The 15116-nt window shown below is 40.7% G+C and overlaps 1 protein-coding gene across 2 annotated transcripts; it reads right to left on the reverse strand.

Annotated features, from left to right (window-relative positions):
* Positions 1-8935: 8935 nt before the first annotated feature.
* Positions 8936-14910, reverse strand: RRAD (RRAD, Ras related glycolysis inhibitor and calcium channel regulator). 2 transcript variants are annotated; one of them, XM_068956102.1, is made up of 6 exons: positions 14844-14898; positions 14767-14813; positions 14293-14665; positions 14122-14195; positions 13420-13624; positions 8936-11887 (listed from the first exon to the last, which is right to left on the reverse strand). In XM_068956102.1, exons 3-6 carry the CDS (start codon positions 14645-14647, stop codon positions 11610-11612), a joined length of 912 nt encoding a protein of 303 aa, XP_068812203.1. In that variant the 5' UTR covers positions 14648-14665; positions 14767-14813; positions 14844-14898; the 3' UTR covers positions 8936-11609. The 2 variants fall into 2 exon arrangements, with proteins under 2 accessions (XP_068812203.1, XP_068812204.1); XM_068956103.1 differs by having other exon boundaries at positions 14767-14910.
* Positions 14911-15116: the final 206 nt, after the last annotated feature.

Here is a 15116-nt window from a genome sequence, read left to right on the forward strand (position 1 = left end):
AATAAGGCAACAAAATCCAACTGTGGGTGAATCTTTTCTATTTCTCCTCTTTTTATGTAGATACTGGATACTATTTGAATCTGTCTATGTTTACCTAATGTCTTTAAATATATTATTCTGAGGAAAAAATATTGGATTATACAGAAAGAAGAGTAACACCCCAAAGGACCTCCTGATACTAATATTAGTCATTAGAGCAGTGGCTCTGAAAATACATACTTGCATGTTACTTTGGATTTTATTCAAGTAGTATCAAGCACATATCTAAATGTTGGTATTTCAGGGTAGAAGCAATATTAAAGTTGCCTTTACTAACACAATATATTGGTTTTAGTTTTGACTGGTTTACTCTTTAATGCACAGCAGCTTGTATAGAAGGCTGTAGCCACACACACGTTTAGAGCGGTGATAGAAGAGCTTTGATAAATTCTGCTGTGTATCTTTAAAATGTCGTCGTTCTGAGATACAGATACAGATGTGCACCTCTCAGATGAGGGTAACCAGGGTCTTATCTTAACCCTACCTTCCCCATGGCTTGAGCTAAACGCTGTGAGCCAGGCAGCTGGGGTGCAGGGCACATGCCCCCTGCCAGGGAGGTGGGGTGCAGAGTGAGCTGGGGAAGGTTAGCTATCCACATCCTCTGGTATACATTCAGTTTCTTAAATTTAAGTTGGTTCTTTGAACTCAGTAATGCTCTGCAGCCATGTAAAGTGTGTCCTTTGCAGGACTCAGACTTCAGCTCTATTTTTAATCAAATAAAATGAAAGACTTTTCTACAGTTTTGTTGTTGTTAATTGCCTCCCAGACATAAAAACATAGTTTTGCATTTAGTCATTCAAATATTCAAGAAGTTGGAAACAAAAATAATCAGGAAATCTTTACTGGGTTCATTTTCTCAATTTCTCTGTCTGAATGCATCCATCTGTCAAAACATTCTTGTGCAAAACATGTTACAAGAAGTAGAGTTTTCAAATTCTTTCTGTGTATAATTTGTTAATTTTTATAAAGCCCACTTAAAATGGAACTCGTTTTCCTTTTTGTGGTTCTTCGAGTTACTACATCTTTAATGACAAAGAAAATACAGATCTTGGCCCTGGTCAAGTCTAGCAGAAAACTCTTACTGGCTTCACTAGGGTTAGTGTTTAACCCATTGTATTTGCCAGAAGGGCTGGGCAGGAAACCATTTTCCCACCACCTACCTTTTGGACGTGTTCAATTTTTTTCTTATTCCCTGCTTCAGGACCAAATCCCAAAGCCCTCTCTTTTCAGTAGGGGACTCAGAGAGGAGACTGGAGAGGAAGTAGAAAGGAATCTCATGAAACAATGATTCTTGAAGCTAGAGCAACTAGATCCAGATCCAATTCTGCATTCAAATATATACTTATTTATATAAATTGGAATAGATTTGAATTAGAAAAGACAAGTGAAAGGACCTAACACATCCACATTCCAGCTCAGTGCTTTGACCACTTGAGTTGTGGACATTCTAGAATGACTTGCTTTTCAGGCTTAAAAATCCCTGAGATATATTTGGGTCTCTTCTCCTGCCTTGCAAAGATATAGAAGTAGTACTTGACATGTTAGGATAAAAAGAAAAAGGGTATGTGCATGTAAAGAGGATGAAGATAGGGAGGGACTGCTTTACACCATAAATCTATCTACTCAGCTTTTTAATAATTAAACATCTAAGACACCAAAAATGTATAAAAATGAAAGCTGATTATAGCCAAAGCTTGACATAGGGAAAGAGTATACAGTATTGTGCTGCAAATTTATGGAATCTTTTCTTCCTTTTGCTAAAAAAAAGGTCATACTTCTAATTAGAATACTGAAAATGTCACATAGTAAACTTAAGTTTAAAATAACTTGTTGTTTCTCCAGATGAGAAGCAGTAGATGGATACAAAAGTAATGGTTCATTTCCTAAAGTATCAGATCATAATCACAGAAGAAATAAAAAGAAAGTTGAGTGAAATAAAAGCCTAAGTCTAATTCTCTTCTGAAATCAGTGCCATTATTTTTGATTTGTTCTGCTGTAACTCGGAAGAAGATAAGACCAGAAGCAAGTTTATACAGGTTCCCTAACGGCAAACGGATGCTTTCTACTGATGATAGAGATCCACGATATTGTCAGTCTTAAGTTTTATCACAAACTCACAAACCAGGATTCAAAATTATATAAAAGCTAAGAAATATCTTTTATTTGAGGCTTTGGGGTTCATCTAGTTTACATTTTCAAGTTTTTCCTATATCTTCAGAGGCAGTCTTACTTTTCTAATAGAAATGAGATTCCAGCATAACCATTCCTCTTCAAATGTAGAACATTAGGCAAAATATCAGCTATTCCTGCGATCAGATTGCAGGAGGTGCTAGAACTGTACCCCTTGCTTTGGAAGACTGATTCTTAGCTCCATTCTGTTCTGTAAAAGCTCTCTGTCTGTATTAATTTATTAGTTTATTATTTTAGTGATTTCTTGTCTTCTTTTTGACTGACAAACTGTAAGTACTGAGAGCATTCCAAACAACAGTAACAAAACAACAGTACTGAATTTATTAGTGATTAATATAGTCCCTCTTTCTTGTTCTAGTGGTAGATACCTGATCTATCTTATTTTTATAGCTCCCTAAGATGAATTGAGATAAAAATAAATCATCAGTGAAGGGGTTAATTGAATTTGTTTTTGACCAGTCTGGAGAACTGTCCTATACTCGTTCACATTTTTGTCACAGTGTGATTCTGCCCTCAGGTAAATTGTCCTACAATTATTTTGTTTTCAAAATGTAGTCCTGATCCTGCAAACGTATCATTCACTTTCATTAGATAACTTAGACACTTCAATAATGCCAAATTCTATTTTTGTTTTCCCCACAGTACAGCAAGAAAACAATTCCAAACCAACAGCCTTTTAAATATTCATTCAGTTTTACACAGCCAGGGTACCCTAGTGGCATTAAGCATCTGTTAGTGTTTCCAAAACCAGGGCCTAAATCTGCTGACTCTCCAGAAAAGAGCAGGTTTTGTCCTGCTATCTCAATAGTATTATTTGCATAAATAGTTCTCAGTGGAATAAGGAATTAAACGTTTGGGTGTATGTTTAGCAATGAAGGTGCGATGCCATCGCTGACATACAGACAGATATGTAAAACAGTAGTACTAGGAGTTTCAGCTGTTTTTTCTGTTCATCCTTGTGGACATTAAGAGAAGTGTAAGTATTGAAAAGCACTCAGTGTTCTTCATCTGTTATTCCCCAAGTGACCTTAAAAAGCCATTTTCAATGTCACACAAATGTTTTAGAAATTTGAATGGTTTGGGCAGCTTTTCTCACAGAAATGCAGTTAAATTCAAGGAAGAGTACAGAAAGCTGCCTAAACTGTATCGCTTTGGTTAACCAACCTCAGCAGGCATTTGCTCCCTGAAATGGATGGGATTTCTCTGGATTATGATAGTACCAGGTGGAGTTTTAATTAAACCTCCATCCTGCTGTTTGGAAAGTAAGCTGTACAATCGGTGAATTAAAAATACCCCTTTCTTTTTCTTGGGGGGAGGAGGTGACCCTTTGAAATGCAGGAAGTTTCCCACCAAGCGGAGCACGGAAGGATGAACTCGTGCTTGGGCAGCTCACAGGCCCGTCGTTCCCTCTTTCCCAGGCACAGCTCCCGCTGAAGTCACTGATCCCCCTGCTGCAGTGTCTTCTTGAAGTAGCTCAGAGGCAAGAAGTTAGTACAAGTGATGTTTTTATTCCTCCTCTGTTCCCCCTCCCTTGTTCATGTTGGGGAGCAGGGACAGGTGGGAGCAGTGTGAGTTGACGGGGTCACAGTCCAAGCCATCAGAAAAGAGGGAGAAATTGAGCCAACTCCCAATTTTTTCTGGTTAAAAATAAAATGTTCCCTGCCTCATCTTGCTCTTGAAGGGCAGAACATAACCTTGGGAATGAAATAATAGAGGTTGTTAGTTAAGTAATTATTTACCTTGTAATTAAAAATGAACCAATTAATTACTAATCAAGTCAGATCTGTAGAGGTTAACTAGATATTTAATTTACAGTTCATTTTATTCATTACAAAGCTCTTAACGTATTTGAATTTGAGGGTGATTTTAGCAAATAACATATACTGATTCTAGAATCCTTGAATGGGATATAAAAAGAGCCAGATACTCTAATAATGAAATCTCTGAACTGATTAAAAGTACATTGTTGCGTATTTTCATTCAAAGTCTTTGTTTTCAAGGAATTAGTCATTCAAAGTTTTGCTCTGAAAGTAGTTTGCTCTACTTTTGACTAAATTTGATATCTTAGCTCCCCAGGATCTTGAAAAAATAAAAACCGAGTAAGAGACAGGTCTGCAGGAGCCATCATTAGCTTACTCATTTCTGTCTACTGCTTTATTTTTGTGCTCATTTCACTTCTATACTCGCACTTTGATTTTTAGCATTATGTTTTGAGTTACTACATAGCAGGAAAAAGAAAGAAAACCAATTTTGCAGCTAAGGGCTAGAAGCGAAGTCATGTAGGAAATTCTAAACACTTTGTTACTGAAATGTCAAGTACTCTGGAACAACTAAGCAATTCTGTAACAAGTTTATAGGGCGAGCTAAGGATTTCCTGCTGCATAGACAGTCTTACAGTGATAAGAGGTAAATAACGTCTTGACTCCTTGCTCTTGACTCTTAGCTTTCTCAAGGAGGTTGTTCTCGTAGTGTGCCGGTGCCTGCTGACGCCTGGCTCCCAAAACTCTTCGTGGGAATGCAGGCAGCTTGCTCCAGGAGAGAACAGCCCTGATGTAACTGTACTTTACACTGAGGCCAACCAGAGAATCAGATAGGCAGAGGATAGGAGTGGGCATATCAGTGGCTTGAAGACCCAATTGGTTCAGCACTATGCACAGCCCATAGCTGGGTCCCTTTTAGCCTTCTCCTGGCTGAGGAGTGTGTTAACACGTGCGTATGGACCGCACAGTGTTCGGGAAAGAGGCTGACTTTTGTCCCGTGTTTGTGCGGTGGCTAACACAGCAGAACCATAAACTACCTGCACATTGCCTCCAAATTAAATGATAAAACTAAGAATGCAAGTAGGAATAGGGATATCTTGTATGTAGATGCATTGATTGTGCATTTACCATACATAAATATTCAGTGTCTTTACCTGCATTACAAGTAAAAGCTTATATTGCTAAATGCATAAATGAAGCAGAGTGAAAACAGCCCAATCTCCTTGCTTCTGTTTTGGCTACTTCTTTGCAGTTTAGTACAGACAGTGACTTTAGATCTGCTCCAGAGTATCAAGATGAGCACAGAAAATACTGATTTATTGATAAATACTAACAAGTTCATGGGGTTTTTTGTTTGTTTATATAACCAATTTTTCCTTTTTAAATGTAAGGGACTAGCACAACGCTGCAGGCTGTGAGTTGTAAACTGTGCAAAGAAATATTGATTTGTTGAATAAAATGTTTTCATTACTGTTTTAAAAGTCACGGAAACTTTTTCACTGTTCATAACTGTCACCTATCTTGCTTTCTTATGGATCTCATGTGTCAGACTTTTAAGAATTTTTTTTTCAAATGGAACCAGGCAGGAAGAATAGAGATCCAAGAGCTCTATGAGTAGTCAGAGGACAAAGGAGTATATGTAGAGTATACTCTATAGCCTGAAAGATTTCCACTGGAAAAATGATTATGGGGTAAAAATGAGACGTGGCTGTCAGACTGCAAAAGTTTTTTCAAAGCTCTTTTTCTCATGAACAGATCAGCTAAGAATCTTCCATTCTCTTTTGCTTTGCAAATGCAACATTAAAGGAGAGAGTAATTTAATTTGCTATGCTGTCTTAATCAGGGACTTATGTGCAGCAAAATCTGACGTTTTTATCTAGACTATATTATGTAAAGCAGTGAGCTGGGGGACCAGGTTCATGTTACAACTGTTGACAGCTAGTGTTTTTCAGTAAGTCATGTAGTGGGAGGGGAGTGTCGCTCTCCCGTTCCCAGCGCAGTGCAGAGCCACTGCTGTAAGGGTGACAATGTGTAACAATGGAGGCTGGAAAGATAAAATAGAAGTTGACATGAAAAGCGTGTGACAAAGGGGAGCCCTACAACTGAGATACCTAGAGCTGAAAAAAACTGTGAGAAAGTTGTTCAGCACCCAACTGGTATCCAAAGAAAGTTACGTTCTTCTTTTTATTGAGCAACATTGATGAATAGTCTTCAATAAATTCCAAGGCAGGCCTGTAATGAACTTAAAGTGGAGCTGATGTAAGTTGGAATGGTTTTAACATTTTCTGTGCATTCTAGTGAAGATGCATTTCTGTTGCTTCATGCTTTTTGCATCCTTGATCTGCAAAAGTAATAAATAGCGCATGACCTCTTGCAGATACTTTTGCAGTGTCCGACATATCAAACTGTTGTCATCTGAATACTTGTCATAGCAAGATGGCTGCAAAAAAAGAAAATGCAAAAATTGTTCTCATTGAGTGGTCCAAAATGAAGAAATGCCACTAACCTTACAGTAATTTCAACGAGCTTAGTAGCCAGCCAGGAAATGTGCAACAGAGTAAGGCAATCTGAACCTTAGTCATATCCGATGTTACTTACAGTTTTCTAGATCATCATTTCACCTAGAAATATATGGCAACCCAGGCCAAAGCACAGAAGTTACGTACTCACTTTGACCTAGCCAGGTTAATTAACATTGCTATCTTCTCTACTACCTGGAGCTCCTGAAAGCTCTTTATTAAGCATAATGCATTACAATAATCCAATTTAGAGGTGATAAAAATTACTGTTCTTCTGCCAAGGCATCTACTGAACTGAAAACTGCCATTCCCGAAGTAAGGGTCACAACCTTCAGTGGGACTGCAAGCCAGACAGAAAAGTAACCATTTGTGCTAGTGTTATAGGCCTGACAGAAGCGGGACTTTTAGTAGGTCTCACTACACTCTTCTGAGCAGGGGTGACTTCTGATTCTGTTCTTGTGCTCCAAATTCTGTCCTTTCTCCAGTCCCTGTTTTGGGCTCTAGAAAAGCTTTATTTAGGAGGATGAAAAAAACTGTTATTTTCAAATACAATCTATTGATCTCAGTTTCTGAATCTGCTGAATTTTAAATCAGATGATTAGTATCTCTTTCTGATAAATATGGGAAGTATTAGGGAAAAAATGGTAGGATCCTAATTGGTTTGCAGTGATTGATTTAGACAACACATTCATATATAACAAAAGAAAAAAAGAACAAGAGAATGCAGAAGTCTTCAGAACATAAACTATCCATTTCATCCAGTTACCAGAACATTTTCATGGTACGTAATTATTAATAGCAAGACAACTGCTGGTGAAGAACTTAGTGTCGAAGTAAATTCCTTAGCCTGCTCCCTGCTTTCTCGCGCTGGAATTCTCAGTGCATTTCCAAGTTAAACAAAGCTGTTCCCCCTTTCATTCTGAACAGTGTGTTAGGGAGAGGGTATTTGGTGGCAAATAATGAATCCTTCCTTCTCTCTTTTTATCTTTTACTTCTCTATTCAGTGTCCATGTCATAGGGTACAAGGACAGTTAACATCATTTACCATTTCAATTTTTAGAAATTAACTTCAATAGTATTGGAGTTTAGATGTTCCTCTATTTAAATAGGCAATAAAATTGTCCATTATAACACTAGATATTATAAAGTAAAATATAAATTAAATGACAGTCCTGGAACGCAAAGACCTTTGACTGCAAATGTAGATTCAGTGAGGTCTCTGTGATGTACATGCAGTTAAGCTTACACTGTCCCTGAAAAAAGTTACAAGTCCTAAAGACAGTTTCAGCATAATTCAAGTATTATCCTACTTTCCTCTTAAGACGACCTCCTAGCAATGTTTTGTCATATACTAGATTCTTAATCACTGTTAATTCACTATTTTTCTTTTTCAGTAAAAAACAGCTGTCTGTGTTACGCAACGTTACTATGTAGATGGTGGGTTGTTTTTTCTAGTCCTATTTTGAGAAAATACATCTGAGTAAAACTACATTTTTGGTGATGCTAAGTCTTCCCCCAGCAGCTAACATTTCATCTAAATTTATGTGACTTGACTGCACGCTTTATATTTTTGGCAGATGGAGGAATGATTTTCTTCACATTTTTCATACTGTGAAGAATTTACAGAAGCTAGTTTAGCAATAGCAAGCGGAGGAGTCTTTGATTTGTTTACCTAACATATGTGTCACATATAAAAGGCAATGTCCTTCCACTGTAGATGTTAATAATTAGGGCTGTTCCGAATGGATTTGTGCCAACACAAAATCCACCACCACAATTAGCGGTAATAGGAACTTGAGCTGGCAGCAGCAGTAGAGGCAGTAAGAATTAAATGACTATGTAAACTGTCCCCCCCCCCAAATTAAAACTGTTGTATGCTGACAAAAACTGAGAAAACTCACACCACTGTTACCTCTGCCACTCTTTTCTGGTAATAAACACAAAATACTGCTATCTGGGACTCCCAGTGTTTTTCTTGACATAGATTCACACCCGTTAATGGCAAGAATCTGAGTATCCATTCCAATAAAACATCTCAAATTACAAAAACCTATGGATAACTTCCAAATACTTAAAGATATAAATAACCCTTTGAAGAAACGGAGTTGATTTTTGGAGACATTTGACAGATAAGTGTCTGTAACTGACTTCTCGTTGGTGCTATGCACGTACTTCCAAAAAGCGTGCTTGGAGGTTCCACTAAATAACATCTAAAAATGTAAGGCTTTTCTGGGTAGAAAAGCTTCCAGGAGCTACAAAATCTCTTCAAAGTAGTACTCATGGTAATACTTCCACAGCATAGAATATGATCTTGATCTAGAGCAGGTTATTATTAGAGCTGCCATAAATATGAACCCTCCCCTTACTGATGAACCATGGCTGAATTATGCTCATCACTGTATAAACAAATGAAAAGAGTAGAATAATGATTGTCATAAGTATTTTATTGTTCAATATTTATTAGAAAATACATTATAGATCAACCCAAGTTTCTTTAGAGTGACTCACAGTTTGTCTCATAGTGTCCTGTATGACATTGAAAACACAAATTATTTTCCATAGTTTCAAATAATCTCTAGCAATGTGCTAGAGCACATCATGAACATTTCAGGCTTAAGATTTGTCCAAACCTAGTCTTTTGATTTCACAAACACAGAAGAACATCTGATTGTAGGTCAGCTGTTAACCATGACCTTGAAGAGGCTTTGCAGCTGCATTTGTGTTGCTGCATCAAGAGTGATGCATCTTTGTGACACTCAGCACTTTGTGAAAAGCTGCATCTTAAACTCTGGGCTTGCATTACATTCCTTATATTTATTATGGACAGAATTCAGCAGTTAAATCTTGCATATCACATCAAACACATCAGTCCTTTATTGGCCATTCTGAAAGCATTATGCAAACAAAAGACAAAAGCTTTGCAAACACGCAGGGAATGATGCTGTAGTTTTGTCACTAACCTCAGCATGAGCATGAATAGATTTGTGCCACATTTATGCATATGAATTTGGACATTTTTGCTGCAGATTTTTCTGCACCAGAACATTGCTTTTGTGTTAACATTCAGAGCTTCAGTGTAAATGGATGCCTTGTACCATACTCTGACAGTGGTTAGATGTCCTACTGAGAATAGTTAGTCAGGAATCAACACTGGTGAAAAAAAGGCAAATTCAGTTAAGATGTATCATCAGGTAAGCGGAACCTTTGGCAGTGGGACAGAGCTATTCCTTTTAGACTGCACCCAGGACACAAAGTAAACACCTCTCTTTATAAGAAAACGGATGTGACCTGTGTAACAGCAACACATGCTAAAAGGATTGGCTGTGCATCCAACCAAACAGCTCCACCAGCAGCACGTCACTAGTTCTACAGACTCAAAGCAAAGAGCGTTACCTACACAAATCTGATGCAGTTTCCCACAGTGCTAGCTGTTCCCTGATGAGCGCCCAAGCACTGGCCTAGCTGGGGGAAGAGCAGTTTGCTCAAGCTCATGAAAACCTGCTGTAAGGTAGGAGAGATGATGCTATAGATCTGTTATGGGAAAGATCAGCCACTATAAAATCGTGGGCAAAAAGTGTTCCCGAGCAGCTTGAACAATCTCTCTCAACAGCTAGACTCAGCCGTGGAGATTAGAGAGACACAGGAGCGTATGTTTTATTGACTATGGGACGTGAGTTTCTGGAAGAATTTGAAGAGAATGTATCCTAAGAAGAGGAATTTACAAAGCAAGTGGAGGAAGTCCAAGTGTTTCACTGAGTCATAATTGCTAGCTAAGCATTTCAACTTCATGAAGAGCAAACAGGGAAAAATTATGGAAATGCATTAATTTTAACTAAGCAAAGCGAATATGAAAACCATAACTGCACTGAAGGCCACAATACATACTGGAGTCTCTACCTCCACTTCTTTCAAACAGCCTTGCCAAGCTGGTTTGCTCTTCTTTAAAGGAAACCACTGAAATGTATCTACAGACTTGTAAGTGGATGAGAGAATTATACTGCCATTAGAAGAGGAAGAAGAAAAAAAGGCCATTTGCTTATTGACTCTAACACATAACCTTCAAGACAGGAGAGGACTTAAGAATGAGAACACTATAGCTTTCAATTCAATCAACATAACTAGACATACGACTTCTATCTAACTAAAGGCATTATACAGAGGCCTGTTCCTGCCAGAGTTGACATGAGAACCAGGCTGAAGATAAACAGCAAAAAAAGGTCAGGCTCCTGCTCTGCTTCCTGATACAAGATGTCATAGTAGAATATCCATAAAGGTAATAAAAGTAGCATCTACCTCTAGAAAGCTATCTAGAAAGGAAGGGACACAATATTCCTGATTCATTTCATTACAGAAATTTATCATATGTAAATCTGCATAGATCAACTGAAGTCTGTGCAAAATTTTTTGTACAGTGGAGAAAAGGCCAGTATAAAAATACTGCTCTCCTTTATCCATGCTATGAGAAAAAGCACAGTTTATTATAACAGGAAATAATACTTTATTATAAAATCTGCCTGTAAACAAGTAACAAATTAATTGAATAACAGTTAATGGAAGTGCAAATCAACTTCATAAAATGATATTTATTCTGTATTTAAATCTTTCTATATATAATTTGCTTTCTCCCATTCTAATGTGATTATACTCCCCCCACCCCACATTTAATTTTAAAAAGATTCATCATTGCTTGCTTTATACTAAAAAAAGTGTACGAGCCTGCGTACATTTTTCAAATTTTGCTCTGCAAACGAGAAAAGTCTGTGGCAATACTTCATTTTCTATCATCATCCTTTCTTATCTTTGCATCTCTGGTATCCACAGGACAAGAGGACAAATAATATATGTACACAGTGAAGTGTAGGCATGTGAAGCCACTTATTAGTTAGTTCATTTACTTGCACATACTGAAACTTAAACCATTTATCAAAGAAGCAGACACTGTAATGCAGCTTCCGGTCTTGCTTGTGCACCGTAAGGCATTAAAGAGAGTCTCAACTGATAGTTATTCTTTTTATCACCATGACGATCATCCATACACACTTCTCAAGAGTCAATTGCTTGTTCAGCAGCCACGTGCAACATCTGGCTTTGCTGAAAGCTTCTAAAGCACAGATAAGTCATGGCAAGATTTTGATTTTGCTTTGAAAGCCATCTTCTTGTTGTTCTTTGCTACAATTCTCCCAAGGAATCGCTTTGCCTTTTTGCCTATGCTTTCTCTTCTTTTTGTGTTGGCCATTCTCCTAGCGTTGTCTTCTTTACTGTCTTTGCGAAGTCTAATTTGCCGAACAATACCTTCAAACAGGTCCTTGACATTATGGTGAAGAGCAGCTGAGGTCTCAATGAACTTGCAGTCAAATACCACAGCACAGGCCCGTCCCTCTGGATTAAAAGAGAAAAAGGGATGTGAGCGGAAACTGACATTTTCTATTCATTTATACTGGCAGAGGAGACTGAAATTTGACTTAAAAGTAATGAGAGTGCTTTTAATGCCACAAGAGAGCTTTATTATATGCTAGGAAGACACATATTTGCAGTGATGGTTTTGACCCTTCATTTTGCAAGGTTTTGTTGTGGTATTGTCAGAAATATCACTTGATTATTGGTACTGAATAAAAGGCAACAATAGTTCTATAGGCAGATTGTCTCACTATTATTTAAGATTTGTGTCAGCTATAAGAGGGATTTGGGTGTATACTTGCTGTCTGACAGGAAAGACAATGTGAGGTACTGAGAGAAAAACTAGTTCTTATTTCTTCTGGAAGTTGTTGAGCAGTTATGCACCTCCACCTTGCTGTAACAAGTGGGAGTTTTCCAGGACAGTTCCAAATGCAGTGCGATACAGTCCAAAAGCTCCAGTCATTAAACGGATCACTAGAGGTCATAAAGTTGTGTGATCACTGGATTTAATTAGGACTGCATTCAAAATAGAAGATGCTCAGTGTCCGATGTCCCAGAGGTAAGCGTGTAACTCTGGAACACTGCCGAAGTGCAAATTACCATGATCAACTTGTGGTAAATAACGACAGAGTTACAAATCTGAACAAAGTAATGGCATCACCACTAGGACAGGTCAACCATGCACTGCCACCAGCCTGAAAAGTGACGATCTCATGATCAGCTCTAATCAGTTCCCTGTATAGACTACTGGGCATTTAACACAGGGGACACAGCAGAACCAGACAGCAGCTGTTCTTGCATCAAGGCAAGATATTTCATAGTATTCTTCCCAGTGAAGAAAACGCCCAAATTTTTAAATAAGTGAAATTAACACTGTGCCGTTCGTACTGGTTACTGTGCTCTAGTAACAGAAATGCACTAGCTGAGAAGTGAACTAGCTGAGAAAAATCTGACCACAGCTGTAGAACAGGTACAGAAAGACTTCAGGTTGTGTGAGCCTGGTCCCGTTAGCTCAACTGTAATGGAATCACTTCCAATAGAAAGAGTATTGTACCTCTCTGGGGGGGTCATTCTTTTAAAAAGACCGCCAGCTGACTTGATAGGTCTTATGTTATGACTCTCCTGTCCCTTAAACATAGCTGAGACTACCATATCTCGATACTAGCAAGTGCTAGTGCACGTGTAACATAATTAAACTTTTGCTGTTGATATTGGCCCAGAATAAATCCTACACAGAGTAATATGCTAAAGCTGCAGCTCTGAGGCATTCTTTCTCTTGCACTGCAGTTCAGAGCATTACTCTACACAATCAGAAATCCTCTTCTGCCACCATCTCCATCACTTTTCTCTGTTGTACAAAGTCCCTCAGCATGGACTTGTTGGCTTGATTTCTCAGGTGTACCTCAAATCACATTTTTCTACATCAAAACTGGACCAGTTCTACTGGCTCAGGATCCTCTGCAGCCTTTGCTGCTAATTTAAATATTACTTTACAATTAAATAGTGTCTCTTACCATCAACTGAGACCTCCCGGGATCTGACCAGGTCACTCTTATTGCCTACAAGAATAATAGGAATGTCTTCTGTTTGTCTTGCTCTTCTTAGCTGGATTCTAAGCTCAGAAGCCTTTTCAAAACTAACTTTATCCGTCACTGAATATACAATAATATAGGCATCTCCCATCTTCATACAGTGATTCTGTAGCCATTGACTATCATCCTAAAACAGAGAGCAAAAGAATATATTTATTGCATTGCAAATCTATTAAGCATGTCTAAATAATGATTTAATTATTGCAAGCACCATAAAGATATTTTTCTTAGCTTTACTATAAAGAGTAACTAAAAATAAGCCAACTTCCCCAAAGCGTTCTTAAGAATTTCCTGATTTGAACATATATTACAAAACAATTCTCTTGTTTCCAGAAACATTGTCAGGTCTGGCAGAGATCAGAGCATGACCCCCTCATCTGACAAGCGCTGCTCACAAGAGCGGCTGCTTACTCAAAGCAATAAGAGGTTCACCCTCAGGGTTTGAAATCGCCTGCCTAACTGCAAGTCGATTGCAAGTGAATGAACAAACACAGAACAAATCCTGCATTTAACGTTACCATTTTCAATGTTACCAGTCTGATGCAACAGATGACCGGACACAGTCGTTCCATTTCTGCATCTTTTTGGGGTGAATCAAAAGAAAGTCTTAAAGCCCGCAAGTACCTGCTCCCATATGTCAAACACCACCAGAGACGCTTCTTCTCCGTCGACGACGAGCGATCTGTCGTACGTGTTTCCTAGAGGAGAGGACGTTCAGCACCGAGCTGCCCCCGCCGCCGCCGCCGCCGCCCACCCCGGGCAGCCGGCGCCCCGCGCCGCCGCCGCCGCCCTCACCGGCCTCCTCCGCGTCCGCGCAGTCCTCGACGCCGCCGAAGATGCGCGCCAGGCTGGTCTTGCCGACGCCGTGCTCGCCCAGCAGGATCACCTTGTAGAGGTTGCTGTCCGAGTCGCTGCCCGAGGAGGTGACCGAGTCGGAGGAGTCGGAGGCCCAGCTCTGGCGGTGCGCCTCGCCGGGGCTGTACGAGGTGCAGCGCAGCAGGCCGGAGAGCTCGTCCTGCGGCAGGGCGGCGCGCAGGTCCCGCTCGTCCACCGGCATGCTGCGCCGGTGCAGGTGCTGCTGCGCCGAGAAGGGCATGCTGCCGCGCCGCTTGTCCAGGCAGCGCAGCTTGTCGCCGCGGTTCAGGGTCATGGGCGCGCCGGGCGGCGGCTGCCGGGCGGCGAGAGAAGGCGTCAAAACCCCGCCGTCCTCGGCAGCGCCCCCCCCCCCGCCCCGCGGTGGCCCCCGCAGGGAGCGGAGCAGCGCCTTACCTCGGTGCTCGGCGGAGGGACGGGACGGGACGGGACGGGACGGGACGGGACGGGACGGGACGGGACGGGACGGGACCGGCACTCCCCGGTGTAGTCCCCGCCGCTGGTCGCCCGCTCAGCCGCCGCCGCCGCAGCTCCCCAGCGAGCGGTGCCGCCGCGCCGCGCCGCGCTCCTATTTATGTCGCGGCCGGGGCCGCCCCCCCCCGCCTCGGCCCGCCCCGCCGTGACGCGCCACGCGGCGGCAGCGCGCCCGTGGGCACCGCCGCCCCCGCCCCGGCGGCCCCGGCAGCCCCGGCGGGCGGGGGGGCGCGGAGCGGGGGGGCCGCCGCCCCCGCCCCCGCCGCCTCGCG

The sequence above is a fragment of the Struthio camelus genome, chromosome 10, assembly GCF_040807025.1.
Source record: "Struthio camelus isolate bStrCam1 chromosome 10, bStrCam1.hap1, whole genome shotgun sequence".
Lineage (NCBI taxonomy): Eukaryota > Metazoa > Chordata > Aves > Struthioniformes > Struthionidae > Struthio > Struthio camelus.